This window comes from Theobroma umbraticum, unplaced genomic scaffold (genome assembly GCF_002168275.2).
Source record: "Theobroma umbraticum cultivar Fairchild unplaced genomic scaffold, ASM216827v3 scaffold_50.0, whole genome shotgun sequence".
Classification (NCBI taxonomy): Eukaryota; Viridiplantae; Streptophyta; class Magnoliopsida; order Malvales; family Malvaceae; genus Theobroma; species Theobroma umbraticum.
The window spans coordinates 680,560-695,835 of NW_018397261.1; the positions used below are offsets into that span (position 1 = coordinate 680,560).

General features: G+C 33.6%; 4 protein-coding genes across 4 annotated transcripts in view; 1 reads left to right on the plus strand and 3 right to left on the minus strand.

Annotated features, from left to right (window-relative positions):
- The first annotated feature begins 599 nt into the window (after positions 1-599).
- On the plus strand, positions 600-2,265 carry LOC110418488 (Galactose mutarotase-like superfamily protein). Its single transcript, XM_021431232.1, has 5 exons — positions 600-800; positions 891-940; positions 1,065-1,188; positions 1,274-1,372; positions 1,479-2,265. The coding sequence occupies exons 1-5, from the start codon at positions 632-634 to the stop codon at positions 2,096-2,098; spliced, it is 1,062 nt and encodes a 353-aa protein (XP_021286907.1). The 5' UTR covers positions 600-631; the 3' UTR covers positions 2,099-2,265.
- A 1,612-nt stretch (positions 2,266-3,877) lies between these two features.
- LOC110417931 (uncharacterized) lies at positions 3,878-4,707 on the minus strand. Its single transcript, XM_021430535.2, has one exon. It carries the CDS (start codon positions 4,678-4,680, stop codon positions 4,039-4,041), a length of 642 nt encoding a protein of 213 aa, XP_021286210.2. The 5' UTR covers positions 4,681-4,707; the 3' UTR covers positions 3,878-4,038.
- A 1,837-nt stretch (positions 4,708-6,544) lies between these two features.
- Positions 6,545-8,757, minus strand: LOC110418659 (vacuolar protein sorting-associated protein 29). Its single transcript, XM_021431441.2, has 3 exons — positions 8,398-8,757; positions 7,203-7,340; positions 6,545-6,973 (listed from the first exon to the last, which is right to left on the minus strand). The coding sequence occupies exons 1-3, from the start codon at positions 8,527-8,529 to the stop codon at positions 6,668-6,670; spliced, it is 576 nt and encodes a 191-aa protein (XP_021287116.1). The 5' UTR covers positions 8,530-8,757; the 3' UTR covers positions 6,545-6,667.
- Positions 8,758-9,012: 255 nt separating this feature from the next.
- LOC110418658 (putative serine/threonine-protein kinase PBL3) overlaps positions 9,013-15,276 on the minus strand; it is a 7,925-nt gene continuing 1,661 nt past the window's right edge. Inside the window, exons 2-6 of the mRNA XM_021431439.2 lie at positions 13,504-13,838; positions 13,285-13,420; positions 12,876-13,012; positions 12,400-12,523; positions 9,013-10,271 (exon numbers count right to left, since the gene is read on the minus strand). Coding sequence (XP_021287114.1) covers positions 9,613-10,271; positions 12,400-12,523; positions 12,876-13,012; positions 13,285-13,420; positions 13,504-13,838 — 1,391 coding nt within the window. The 3' untranslated portion in view covers positions 9,013-9,612. The remainder of the gene's footprint in view (positions 10,272-12,399; positions 12,524-12,875; positions 13,013-13,284; positions 13,421-13,503; positions 13,839-15,276) is intronic.

Here is a 15,276-nt window from a genome sequence, read left to right on the forward strand (position 1 = left end):
GTTTCTCTCCAATTTAAACCATTCCCTGCATACAGATATGCTTTCATGGCAATGGATATTTATCTTCATAAAGCAATACCAGCTTAGGAAAATTGTTAGGCAACACAAATCTGAGCTTGTGAACCTCCTTTTACCATATTTCTTTGACGTTGATAATATATTTTACTTGCATTGAGAAAAAACAGAATAGAAAAAGAGAATCCCAACAAGTTGAAAACACTAGTAAGAGAAAAGAGGCAGATGACTAGGTATCGGGTGTATCTGTTTTACTCTATATATGAATATGTTAAAGAAGACTTGTTCGAGAAAGTTGGATATCCGCTATAACCAAATCTCTGTTTCTTTCTTCAAATAAAGACTGAATTCAAAGCAAGGAGTCCGTAAAAAGATTTCAGTTAAAACGGAATAATGATTCTTTACAATCTACAGATTTCACCGAATGTTTACTTTTTCATAAACAAAAATAGAGAGTATCTTCCTTTTAAACTCTACTCCTTATCTTATCTGCGCTTTTTCATCCTTATCTACTGTTTTTATCCACTTTATATATTTAAACCAACCCGTATCTTGCTTATTTATATACTCTGTTACATGTTACTTTGATGATTAATTTGATTTGATTGATCAAACCATGGCCAAGATAAATTTGCTCCCTGCTTTTCTTTTGCTTGCTTTGTTGTGTGCGTGTGAAGCACAATACGAAGATATTGGTGTGTATGAGCTGAAGAAGGGAGATTTCTCTGCTAACTTCACCAACTACGGCGCTGTTATGCTTTCTCTTGTTCTCCCGGATAAAACAGGTATGTTGCCAACCGAGCGCCTTAACTGACATTATGCTGGCCTACGTATGTATGTATAACCATTAATTCTTTTTTTTTTTTGTTTATCAGGGAAGTTGGATGATATCGTTCTTGGATATGACTCAGTAGAGGATTACAAGGTAGTATTCATTCTTCTTCCTGTTTTGTATTTTCCTTTGTTTTTATTGGTTCGACCTGTCAATATCAACAATACTCGAATGCCTTTAGGTGATCATATATGATGCGATTTTGAATTTATTGCAGAATGATACAACCTACTTTGGAGCCATTGTCGGGCGTGTAGCTAACAGAATCAAAGGGGCTGAATTTACTTTAAATGGTGCATCTTATAAACTAGTAGCTAATGAAGACAAAAATACACTTCATGGTAGGGCTTATGATATCTTGCTAAACAAGTTGCAATTCTCGCAATCCTTCAATAAGTTTGTTGAGCTTCCCATTTTTAATCTCAGGTGGCAGCAAAGGATTTGCAGACGTTGTCTGGCATGTAAAAAATTACAAACAAGATAGCCATGTAACATTTACTTACTATAGTTTTGATGGCGAACAAGGTATGCATATATACACTGTTTTTAATTAAATTTAAGTAATCTTATCGTAACTTGAAAATTTAAGTTATTCTAGCTAACACTAGGAATATTTCTCTTAATTTTGCAGGCTTTCCTGGCAATCTGCAAGTGTCAGTGACATATATGATCATAGGTACGAACAAGCTAGGCGTGAAAATGGAGGCCAAGCCTCTGAACAAGGCCACCCCAGTGAATTTAGCCCTGCACACCTATTGGAACCTTGGGGGCCACAGCAGTGGGGACATCCTGTCACACACTCTCCAGCTCCTTGGCTCTAGTATCACCCCAGTTGATGATGAGCTGATTCCAACAGGCAAAATCGATCCCGTTCAAGGAACCCCCTATGATTTTCTCCAACCCCATGAGATTGGCAGCAAGTTGGACCAGTTGCCTCATGGATACGATGTAAACTATGTGCTAGACAAATCCAGTCCTCAACACCTGAGGAAGGTGGCAGTGGTGCATGAAAGCAAGTCTGGCAGAAAAATGGAGCTCTGGACCAACAAGCCAGGGGTGCAGGTTTATACAAGTAACATGTTGAAGAGTGAGAAGGGCAAAGATGGATTTGTTTATTCAACTTACGCAGGACTTTGCTTGGAGACTCAAGGCTTCCCTGATTCAGTGAATCACCCCGATTTTCCTTCTCAGATTGTAAATCCTGGAGAAACTTACAAGCACTTTATGGTTTTCAGGTTTACTGCCAATTAGGCCATTATAGTATGTCCATCAAAGTAGAAGTTGAAGCAAGCTTTCTTTCCTTTTCTTATTGGAATTTTCTTTTTGCAACTTCACTTGATTCATAATATGCCCAATTTTATCAATGAAGATTCAGATTATCTTTTACTAAACTCTGGTTTGTAAGCCTTATGAATTAAGGCTTTAATTGTGCATGTTGACTTGTTGATTCATTAATGGTTTATCACTACTAAATGCAGTTAAGATTCAAATCCCAATTAGGGTCATATAAGAATTCTATTGTTTGTTTAAAGAATTAGTTTGTGTGTAAGCCATTTTTATGGATTAACAGTTCTTTGTAAAAAGGAATTCTATAGTAATAATTCTTGGTAAAAATAAAAATGAATATCTTTTTTATATAATTTATCTAAAATAAAAGCATGGGCAGAGCATAGTTTCAATATTGCATAAGTATGCATTGAAGGATGCCAGAAGGAGATCATGCCTTACCACAAATTTTGTCATCTCTCTCCTTCCAAACAAAGAAAACATGAAACTCATGCCGGAGTAGAGACTTCTCCTCGAGCTTCTTTTGGGCCCATAGCAACTTACTCATCCAATCTACAGCCTGTTTTTGAATCCTAAAAAGCTGCAAAATATATATGTGCTGCCTAATTTGCTTGGTGAAGCTGCAAGTGGAAAATAAAATGATCACAACACTCCATTTTTTAATTGCTTAAATTAGGTTTGATCCATTATGTGCTGACAGTATAAATTTTTGTCAATTTATTTAAATGTTACGTGAACATGATAAATGTCAGTACATAATCAATGTTATTATCTCAATCAATTAACTCAAAATGTTAAATTTAGTTTAAGATTAATAAATTGAAAATATATATAAAAATTCAATTTATACAAAATATTATATAGAGAATAAATCTACATTTTTAATAGAGTAGAAAAACTAGCTACATAATTTAATAAAAAAATATGAAAAGTGTCAATTAAAGAAATCGTAATAAATTTATTATTAAAAACAATTTGGTGCTCAAGTGAAAAGAAGATCCCCGACACTAATTCTCTATTTTGTAGGTACCCTTCCAGGATTGCCATTCATGCTATTTTATGTGTGTGTGTGTGTTGTTGAAACCTAATCAATCTGTGTCAGTCCAGCTTCTTTAGCTTGTGTCTTATGGCTACCAAGTGCTTGTTGTGCACCATCTAGTAGCAGAATTAAACCACATGATTCTCTGTTCTGCCCCTTAACGAAGGAAAGGCAAGCCAGCTACTGTTATTATAAGCAGAAACTTGCCATAAGCTTTTTCCCTCCTGGTCAACAGAAATTCTTAAAAATGACTTCACAAAGGATTCTCAATTGGTGGAGAATACGAGAGAAATGCAAGGATTAGTAAGAAAAAGACATCTAATGATACGAATTTGATAAGTACTAGATTTTGGGTTTGAGTTTGGTGTTTGTATATGTGGTATAATTTTTTACAATCATAAATAATTCTTTTCCATCATCCCAACGAATGTAAGCAAATTAAAGAGCATTGAACAACTTTAAATAGTTATCTTTTTATGATTATATGTTTGATTTATTTTTCTCTGCTAATTTCACTATGTATCTAAATGTGCTTTTATTTGATTAGTGTGATTTATGATTATTTTCCTAACCACATAACGTAAGAATGCTCAAGTTGGCAAGTTGAATTAATTAGAATCTAATTTAATCTTTATCCAATTATCTGAGAAATTAAATATGATTCATATATATCCTTTCAAATCTCTATAAAAGAAAAAGAGGTATAAGAGAAGCAAACCAAATTAGTTGAACATAAGGAAGCTGAAATCCTGTTAACACTGCCAAGTTACATATCCTACATCACTTTGTAAAAGACAAAATTAAAATTGTATGAATGGAACCATCTCCAATTAATACCAAAGATCCAACTTCAGTACATCACAGATCAATTAGGCATCTGAAATCGACAAAGTGGACAAACGTTGCTCTTCTCCAACCAGCTGACGATGCAATCGTGATGATATACATGGGAGCAAGGCATTCCACAAGCTTTCATCCGATCCAAAATCTCTTCCAAACAAATAACACACTGTCCTGTAAATCCTTCAACTTTAACCTTCTCCAGTGCCTCTCTAGCTCCCTTGCTTGCACCCCACAGCCTGAAAACTTGCACATCGAAGGATTCTGCAGAAGCGTCGAGCTCAGAAAGTAGCGCTTCCTCTTCCATTAGTCTTACAGGACAAAGAGTCACAACAATAGGTATGTTCTTGCGGTTCTTGTTTTGTACCTCGTTCGCTGCTGAACGTGCACATTCTATGATCTTTTGCGTTACCGTCGCATGAAGGCTAAAGGGTACATGCATCCGTGAAAGCTTGCTAGATATAGCTGACCAGGAAGTGCCGGACTGCATCAACTGGCCCTGTGGCACCAAAAGCTGTTGCATAATGGTTGGTTCATGAGAAACGATGTTAGCAAAGATTTCAATAGAAAACACAGGGAAGGGTGAGGAATCTTCCAGTTGCATCAGATGATCATGTTCACCGTCTTCCGCCTCAATCTGCCATGCCACACATTGATAGTAAGACATTGTCTTTTGTAAAAAAAAAAAAAAAAAAGCTCATGAAATAGAGGAGATTTGACCAAAGAAAACCCTGATAAATATATATATATATATGTTGGGTGGGTGACTTGATGCTTATTTACCTAGAGCTATGAAGAGTGGGTGTATGGTTTCCTTAATGGAACTTAATGTGTAAGATTTGCAATTCAACCAACATCGTAGGGAAAGAGTGAGGCTTTAATGATTTTGTCTTGATTGAATGCTGGGTGGGTGCTGATTATTTATGTGTGCTCAGCAATGTAGATATTCCACAACAAACATTAGGAAGGAAGTAACTTGGAAGCTAAAAAATAGAAGGTATTAACTTCGTTAGGACAGTTGAGCTTTCTAATTGTATCTTATTTTCTTGCATTAAGGATTGAAGAAGAGGACAACATTCCTAATTAGTTGGAATACAAACAAATTGTTTTAAACACGCCTTGATCCGACACAAACATTTTCTATTTTCTATAACATTATTGTCACCTCATTATCCTTATTCTTTTTTTCATTTGATTTGCCATTATTCTATGTTTTTTAACAAGTTAGAATTTTCATTTGATCAACTTAAACTAAACTAAACTAAACGAAATTACCTTGACCCCATAGTAAGTATATACATATATTTCTTTGTTTGAGTTAAATTTGGATTTTCGTTTCCAATAAAAACAAAAAAGAAAAAAAACAAAATTTATCCCAGAACCAAATACAAGAAAAATAATGAAAAAGAGCATTATTATTTCGATTTGATCATATTGTTTTCAAAAGTAAAATACTACACACACTAACGTACGCATAAAACAATTTTTCTTCTAATCACCAATAAATGCAAAGCTAAAATTCATATATATTAATTTCTTTCATTTGCCAAATGAGTTTAAATATTAAAAAAATTAATATTTGATATATTGATAATGTATAATTTCTATACACTGCTCACCAAATCCTGATATCTCATTAATGAAGTAACACTAAAAATCTTAAGAACTTAGAGTTAAATACTAAAAAAGTTTTAATAATTAGTTAAATAAAAAAAATTATTTTTTCTCTTTAAAAACTCTACTCTTTTTAATCCCTCTCTAACTCCATTATTTTCTTTTTCCCTTTTTCTTCCATTAGAATTAAATTTAACAAAATTGATCAACTTCAAGAGATTTCAAAATAATTTTTACTTATACTCGCCAATTATTTCATTTTATATGAAAAAATTCATATTTTTTATTGTATTAAAAAATCTTTTATCTTTTGATTTGTATCTATACAAATCTTTAGTTATAATAGAAAATTAAAACTTCTGATTTGATTTATTACCAAATCATGTTATCAAGCCAGAATAACTTTTGATTTAATTTGTCATATAATTATGTTATCAAGTAATGTCATATATCACATAGATAAAAATGCTAATTAACGTTAAAACTGACCATTATTAATTTTTTGTTAAAGCTAAGAACTTGTGTGTGGATATAAAAACAAAAATAAAGTCTTTTTTAATAAAATAAAAACATTAAAAAAGTTTACATAAATAAAATAATTTAAGGTTTTTTTTTTAATATTTAAGTCTTTGTGAAGTAGATTGTGATAGGCACATATCATTTCAGAAAAAGAATCAATCCAGATTTCGGGGTCAACTACTTCGCTGCCCGCAGCTCACCTTACTTCTGGCTTTAGGCATCGGTTTATCGTGATTTTTGTTTGCGCTTATTCCCAAATATAATGTTGCAGTTCGCATGCAGTACTGTCGTTTTGAAAATGTAATCAGGAGAAGAAGAAACAGAGATTGCCTGTCCAAAACAATGGTTCTCAAAACAGGACATAACTCACCGTAGACAGCAGGGCAAGAAACCATCCCTCATGCCAAAATTTCTATCATTCAACACGTACACAAATGATTGGATCACATGTACAACAAACCAGTTGCATTTTGATGAATCCATGGAAAATGTTAATAATAGCACATTGTAAACCCATAAGTTCAATGAGCAGAGTGAGTTGTAGCAGTTGTCTTCTTGAAATCAATTTTGTCAACTTTAACCTCTCCGTCAATGAGTTCATAGACATAGACCACAACACGTAGCCCATCAATATCCATGAGGACAAAGCTAGGGTTCACATCATAAGTGATGCTGCTGTATGCACCTGTAGCAGACCCTGGGTTTATAACAACTCCTCCTTCATGTTTGTAAGCAGTGAACTGGTGGGTGTGCCCTGTCACAAGTATGTCGACATCCAGCTGCCTCTGTAGCATGGCTAGTGAGTCTAGGTCACCCCATGGAATAACCTTAAAGCATCAAGTCACAATAAGATTGATTAGTGTTGGTTGAAACATACAGATGAAGTAATGAATTCAGATATATTTCATGGCAGCAGGAGATGCATGGTTCATTATAATCCACATCTATAGCAAACTAATTACTGATTTAAAATGCATAAAAACATTTAAAAGCCCTTCGAGATATTCTCTGATACCAAGAGATTCTTTTCTGTTCAAAGTGACAGTAGTATCATACCTGATGACCATGGCATAATCCCAACTTGAATTGCCCAATAGTTAGTGTTTTGGTCTCGGGATATCTTGTTTCTTCATCATATTCACCTCTTGCAATATGCAAGTCAGGACAAAGCGACTTCAGGTAATCTTGAACTTCCTGAAATTATAGTCAAAATTTGCTGAGCCAGTGGAAATTTAATAAAAGAAATGGAAAAGATACAAAAGTGAAATGTTAGAAATTTACAATTTCTACGGGGTGGTTCCCAAAGAAAGAAAAATGACAAACAGAAGTCACATTGCATCCAGCTTTTTCTTTCTCTATAATTTCCAATTTGGCTTACAAAGCTAACAAATCAACTTATTCAAATTCTTCATGGACTATTCAAATAAGAGAAAGACAGGTAGAACATGAGTTATTAACTTGTTACTAATTTCTAAGTTTAACCCGTATATCAACTTCAATCCTACTTTAACCTTTAAATAGTTGAGAAAAGGCCACAGGAAAGTTAATGACTACTTATATGCATTTGATACCAAAGATGAAGGGAGAAGAGAGTATAATCGTTAGCAGCGAAAAAAGAGTTAGGTAAGAAATGCGAAAAACTACATATGGCAGGCAAGGCAGTACAGGATATTCAGCTAGAATGGAGTAAAAATTACCAATGATCTAGGAAACGGATGTGACAGTAATTTAGAATAGTAACTTTGTGATTATGGTAGGTACCTTCTGTTGATTCTTCGAAATTCAATTTAGAAACATGAAAGAACAAGGAGAATCTTATGTATACTTGGATACTCAGTTGCAATGCATAAGGTAACAAATAATGAACCCTCCTATATTTGCAGCTTATCGAAAAAAGAATAAATTCAACATCAACAACTGTATGGCAAACACATTGGAATCCAGATCAAGTTAAGACTTACATTTAGCATTGGTACACAAGGAGTGAACAAAATCCACAAGTATCACAAAGAAGAGGATCCCTCTATTGGGTTTATGAGAATAAAAGTATAACGCCCTAAAATTGGATCATTGGTAATGATTCAATTTTGAAACAAAAATTGAGAAATTTAACATTGGTCAATCTCTTCAATTAAGGCACAGCAGAGAAGCATAAAACAAAATTGCCAAATCAAATTTTACTAGATTTCAGTAACAAAATAACCCAAAATGAAAATAAAAAAGTAAAAATCAGATGGAGAAAGAGGGATACTTTAATGCAAAGATTGCCAGTGCAAATGATGTGTTGGATCTTGCCAGGAACCAGCATGGACTTGAACTTTGGAGGGAGATCAGCTGCCCGATGGGGTATATGCAAATCCCCCAGAGCCAAGACCAGTACCATCGTCTTCAACAAATACAGCTATCTACCAAACACAGTTAATAAGGAAAGAAGTTAATTTAAAAAGTAACCCAACAAGGAAACATGAACACGAAAAGGGGAAATGGTGTGAATTTTTTTATCGCCAGGGAGAGATTTCGATTGAATCCTTGGGAGGAAGCCCAGAAATGCACATCAAGATAGACAAGGCTCTTTAGAACTGTTTCGTCTTTCCCTCGTTGACGATTGAAATCTCAGACTGCTAGGTGGCGTGTCGCCACTCCAGTTTTGTTCTATTGACGGGAAGTACAGTTCTAAACGACCTCGTTTAAATTTGAGGGGTAACAAAAAATACAGTAACTCCTGTTTTGTTTTTTTTTTTCTTTCTTTTTTTTTTTAAAAAAATTATTTTTGAAGAGATGATATGTAAAGCACAATAACACAACACAAAAATGAAACTCTAATTTCAATTGAAAAAAAATTAAATAACATAAAAATTGAAAAGACAAGGCATGGGGATATTTGGAAACTCCTTTTGCTTTGTTGGAATGAAAAGTTCTTTCAAGGCAGCCTCCAATGACCAATGTGGAGTCTGGAATGCTGCTCAATTCACACACATTCATCAAAGCATGATCAGGTTCTGGAAATTCACCCTCCCAGCCAATCCCATGCCAAACAATCTGTTTATCTTACCAAAAAAAATTATATACTTTCACATGCTAGAGGCCAGAAATTACTTTCTTTCAATTATTCTAGGATCTGCAGACCAGACGAACTGAAATCAATTCGATAACATGTCCTTTATAGGCATCTTTTGGCGGGTATCAGGCAGTTGTAACACGTTTGTGAGCAGTGAATGAAAACTTGCACTTATGGTGATGACAAAATTTGGTGGCACCATTTCTGTACAATCCAAAGATCCCTGTCTCTATAGGGTTTGCTTAAAACCACAAAATTTGCCGCCAGATACTACTACCTTTTGTTTGTTGTTTTTTTTTTTTTTAACATGAACAAACTACCATCTTAAGGGTGACAACAAGGGAGAAAGGGGATATAAAGTGAGACGCAGGAGGGAAAACTGGACCAGGCTCATTATCTCTGTGGATATTACAAATGGTGAAGGGATTTCTTTCCAGATGGCAGTGATTTCACATGGCGAGGGGTTCTCATTTCAGATAACAATTCTTCCTGAGGGGATTTAACAAGGCTGGGAGATTTCATTTCGAATAGCTGTAGCTCCTTTGAGGATTTAACATTGTGAGCAGATTTCATTTCAAATGACTGCCGTTCCTGTGGGGATTTCACATGGCTAGAAGATTTCATTTCAACTGGCAGTGAAGAGCCTCTGTGGGGCATATTGGCAGGTGAGGTAGGATAACTTTTTCTCAATGGGGACTTTGGTATAAGACTAGCTACTGCTTGTGCCTCTGAGTGTGGGGAGGCAGGAACACCTCTTGGGGAAGAAAGGGTAGGAAGCTGTTCTAGGGCAGATAAAACATCAGCCATTCGTGGTCGGACCTTGGCTTCGCTTACACACTGTAATGCCAGGAGGGCAACAGTATAAGCTGCTCTCTGAGGGTACTGACCCTGTAACTTGGCATCCATAATTCGGAATAACCTGCGCCTATCACTCAAATAGGGCTTTGCCCAATCCACTAGATTCTCCTCCACTCCAATTTTTGTTCTATCAACAGCACGGAGTCCTGAAAGCAGTTCCAGTAACACAACTCCGAAGCTGTAGACATCACACCTTGCAGTTAGCCGACCTGTACAACATTAGAAGAGCTAATTAATTCACATAGTGCCGCAAATACTAAAATTCAGGGGGTTTTCTTATAGGTTCAGCATCCCAAATTGATGAAATGGAGTTATGTGGTTATAAACTCAAACAATAAGACTATTTTTTTTTCTGAAAAAAAGGCAGTAAAAAATTCACTTGGCAAGTAACTCAAGCAATCAGCTAAAGTCACAACTTCATAGAAAGGAGTCCAGGCTATATTACTAATTAACACTATGTCAATCCGAGTTCTGTTTAGAAGAAACATAAAAAGAATTAGAAAACAAGTGCCCAAGGCCAGTATAAGGTACTTTCTTAGGATATATTTAATGCACTCACATTATTGAAGGAAAAAATGAATGCATTAAATACAAAAGGTAAAGGATCATACCTTGACCAATTCTCCCGAGGCACTTAGCATTTGCCAAACAGGAATTCCTTATGAGAGTTATTTAGGCAAATGAAAAATAGAGAGCAGCACTATTGACTCATAAATCAGTACGCTTATACCTCATCCAGAATTTGTTATTATAGGCTTTTCAAAAAAAAAAAATTGTTATTACGGGATTGAAAAGTAGGAATGCCCTGGGCTGTCATTCCATGGTTTTCATACAAAAGAAGGTGCTAATATTAGTTCCATAGGAACTGGGAAGGGATTTTCTGTTTTGGTAGAACACCGTCCAGACTCAGTGATGCCTTTTTCAAGTGTTATATGTTATGTATGAAATATGAAGTTCAAACAAAACTTTTTCTCTGGCTTTCTAGAAAGCAAAGTGCCATTATCTATTCTGAAGGGATTAGGAAAGGATTAACTTTTGGTCCGCAGAATAGACAGAATGGAATATAATAGGTATTCTGTGAGAATAGAATACGTTGAGAAAAGAATAGAATAATTATTAAGTAGTTTGATACGACAAATGAAATAAGATAAGAATAGTTATTATGACTTATTACAGTGTTTGGTTGGTAAAAATAACTTTAGAATAAAAAAAAACAGAGAATAAGAGGAAAAATATCTTTTATTATATATATATATGATTATTTATTGTTATTTTATTTTTTTAATATTAATAATTTATGATTTATTTAAAATATTAATAATTGATAATTTAAATTTTTATATTTTATTTATAATTTAATCATTAACATTATAAAATATTAATATTTTATTTATAAGTTAAATGTTATTATGATTATTTATTTTTATTTTTTAAATATGATTAATTTATAATTTATTTAAAATATTAATAATTGATAATTTAAATATTGATATTTTATTTATAATATAATTATTAATATTTTAAAATATTAATATTTTATTTATAATTTAAATGTTATTATGATTCTTTATTTTTATTTCATTTTAGTTTTTAAATATTAATAATTTATTTAAAATAGTAATAATTGATCGTTTAAATATTAATATTTTATTTATAATTTAATCATTAATATTATAAAATATTAATATTTTATTTATAATTTAAATATTATTATGATTCTTTATTTTTATTTTATAATATTTTTTAAATATTAATAATTTATAATTTATTTAAAATATTAATAATTATTCATTTAAATATTAATATTTTATTTTTAATTTAATCATTAATATTTTAAAATATTAATATCTTATTCACAAATATTAATAAGGGTAGGGTTGTAAATTTCTAAATTTATGAGGGGTAATTTAGTCTTAATAATTTTGAAAGTTGTTTCCATCAAACATAGAATAGTTAACACGAAGGGGGTTGGGTGTAGTTAAAGAGGACTTTTTAGTAATTTTGAAGAATGGGTAAAACAGGAGAATTGCTACCCCTTGCCAAAAGACCAACCAAACACGGGGAGCAAATACTAACTGAGAACCAAACGTGCAGTAAGAGTTTCAATGGAAACACTTAAAATAACCCTAGACTAGTAGGGACCTTTTCCCATTGTCCCATGCTACATATAAATCTGAAGTTAATGAATACGTCTAGTAACTCCGATGGTGACGACAGTAAAAACAATCTCTGAAGTCATTTAAACCAAAGAAGTTTATATGAAATCATGAATTTGAATAGTACAAGCTTAAACACTATTGTCAACAAAAATTTCATAAGTTGGGCAAAAAAAGTAACCTGTAGCAATATATTCAGGGGCAGCATATCCTTGAGTACCCATGACTTGAGTAGAAACATGAGAATTATCACCAACAGGGCCTGCTTTTGCCAAGCCAAAGTCTGAAAGTTTGGCATTGAACTCCTGCCAAAATGATGCACAGGTTGTGAACTGTTGGAAAACTTGGCATAGTAAAACTGAATAAATTTCCAATGCCATGATCCAAAGATTGGCTACAAAATTAAGCCAATTAATCATGAATGTTACTATTAACATACATAAAAGATAGGCTGATTTAAAACAGGAAAAACACTGAGGATAGAACATTAAACCTTTTTCTATGTTTTTTTAAAAATTTTCAGAAAGATTTTTTACCGGATCCATTTCAGAAAATCTTTTAACTGGTTCCCTTTACAGACCTCTAGAACCTTTGCTGAATTGACTAATCCAGTCCAGCACAATCAACATACTAGTATTCATTTTTTAGCCAACATACCGAATCTAGTAGGATATTTGATGCCTTAAAATCTCGGTATATAACTGGTTGTTCAGAATCATGTAAGAAAGAAAGGCCTCTAGCAGTATCTATGGCAACCCTGATCCTTAAAGCCCATGAAAGTGGTCGAGCACCCCCTGAAATTACGACAGCCTCAAATTTAATGGACAAACAGACATCTTTTGGCATAATAGGAAAAGCAACCATAATATCCAAACAAGCACAGATTGAAAATAGAAGAAAATTCACTTGGTAACTTTTTTTATTTTCAGGAGACTTGTTGATGATTTTTCATAAAGTGTTGGTAGGTATGCAATAAGCATACCTCAGAAAAAGAAGAAAGAAATTAATTAGGCAGCTAGCTAGGATATTAAGTTTACAAGTTCTATTGAGAAAGGCATTGACTTACTTCTGAAAAGATGATTCTCCAAGCTGCCTTTGGATAGATACTCATAGACCAAAAGCCTATTTTCCTCTTCCAAGCAATATCCAATAAGTTTGACCAGATTTGGATGATGAAGCTGACCAAGGTAATTAACTTCACTCTACAATCAAAACAACCTATACATGAGCCAAGAAAATTTTCCGTCAAAAGGAGAAAGTTAACATGATGAAGGAAGAAACCTACCAGCCACTCCTTATGACCCTGAAACCCTTCAGGTTTAAGCTTCTTCACAGCAACAACCATTCCATATCCAGGCCTCGCAGCTACAAGGGTTTGCTCAACCATCCACCCTTTGTAAACATAACCAAACCCACCTTCCCCAATGAGATTGTCTAAACAAAAGTTTCTAGTAGCATTTTTGAGCTCAGTAAATGTGAATGCTTTCAGATGGGGGGATGACAATATATCACTTTCAGTTTTTGCAGCAAAGCGACTTCCTGGTACACTTTTTCCACTATCAGCTTTAATCACACTTGAAGAAGCAGAAAATGATTCTCTCTTTGGAAGTTTTGAAGCACCTGAAAGAGAAAACTAGTTCCCTGTTATGAGACTTTTAAGATTTAAGAGGAATTTACTGGGAGCAAAACGTGTAGCCAGAGAATTCATCATAAGAAAACAAATGCAGATATGTCAAAACCAAAGCTGATTACATGCAGGATCATTAGTGGTGTAACAAATAGCACATTGTATGGCATGGCTAAAAATAAAATACAATTATAAGTACAAGGTGTATGAAATTGCATCAACTTCAAATTATCTAGCACTTACTTGCAATCTTGTAGAGGTGTGAATTATTAACAAATAGCTTCTTCTCTATAGGCTCAAATAATATAAATTTTACCAGAGTAAATAGTACCAAACATCTAGGCATATAGTATAATAAAATATCAAAAAAAGCATGCGGGCTGGCCAAAGAAATTTTCCAAGCACACATGTTTTGGATGTAATAATATTTTTAAATACTAGTTATGAAGTTAAATTTAGCCACAAGTTGTGTATATTATTAATTGGAAGGGGGAAACTTGAGCAAACAGCATATATTACGAATTTTAATAATCTCATCAATCAGAGTGCATCTATGTCTCAATTTTATGCTAAGCTATAAATTTAGCTGAGCTGAAATATCAGAACTTAGCTTTGAGGTCAGCTGTACAGAATGATGCATCGATGAACTAACTATTAAGAAACAGCCCAGTGATGTATGTGACTATACAATTCTAACCATAAACAAAACCTTGATTTTGGCCTTGTATAACAAGGATAATCTTAAATGCTAGTTATAGCAGTTAAACTTAGCCACAAGATTTGTACAGTGTTACATGTAAGAGAGCAACTTAAGCAAACGAATTAAATTAAATTATAATCATTTATCACACGTCTACATCTCAATTTTGAGTAAATCTCTACAAACTCTACAAACTAGCCAATATAAAAATAATAGCACTTAGGTGTGAAGCCAACCATACAGCAAATTTCATTGATGAACAAGATATCAAGAAACAGCTCAGTCAGGACTTCAAACACACATTCTTTCCATACACATGACCTTCATTTGGGCTTTGAACCAAATGGAGCACCCAAGTGGACCATGAAACAGAATAATCTACATCTTCGAAGATGATACGATTTTAATTTAGGACATTAGACAAATTCTTAAGAGACAAGCTCTGATTCCATGTTTGTGAACCAGACTGCCATGGGAGCTTGTTGACTACTTAAAACAGAACCACAAACACAAATTAAAGCAACAGCTAATTATCTTAGGAATCATGTAATAGCTATCATGTGACTGAGATCTGTTTAGTGACATTTGTCCAAGTAGACAAATTAGCTTATCCTTGCCTGATTGTAATTAAGAATGCTACATTGACAAGAAACATTGTCGTTATCTGACTGAGATACAAGCACATTAATATCGTTATCTGACTGAGATACAAGCACATTAATATATATATA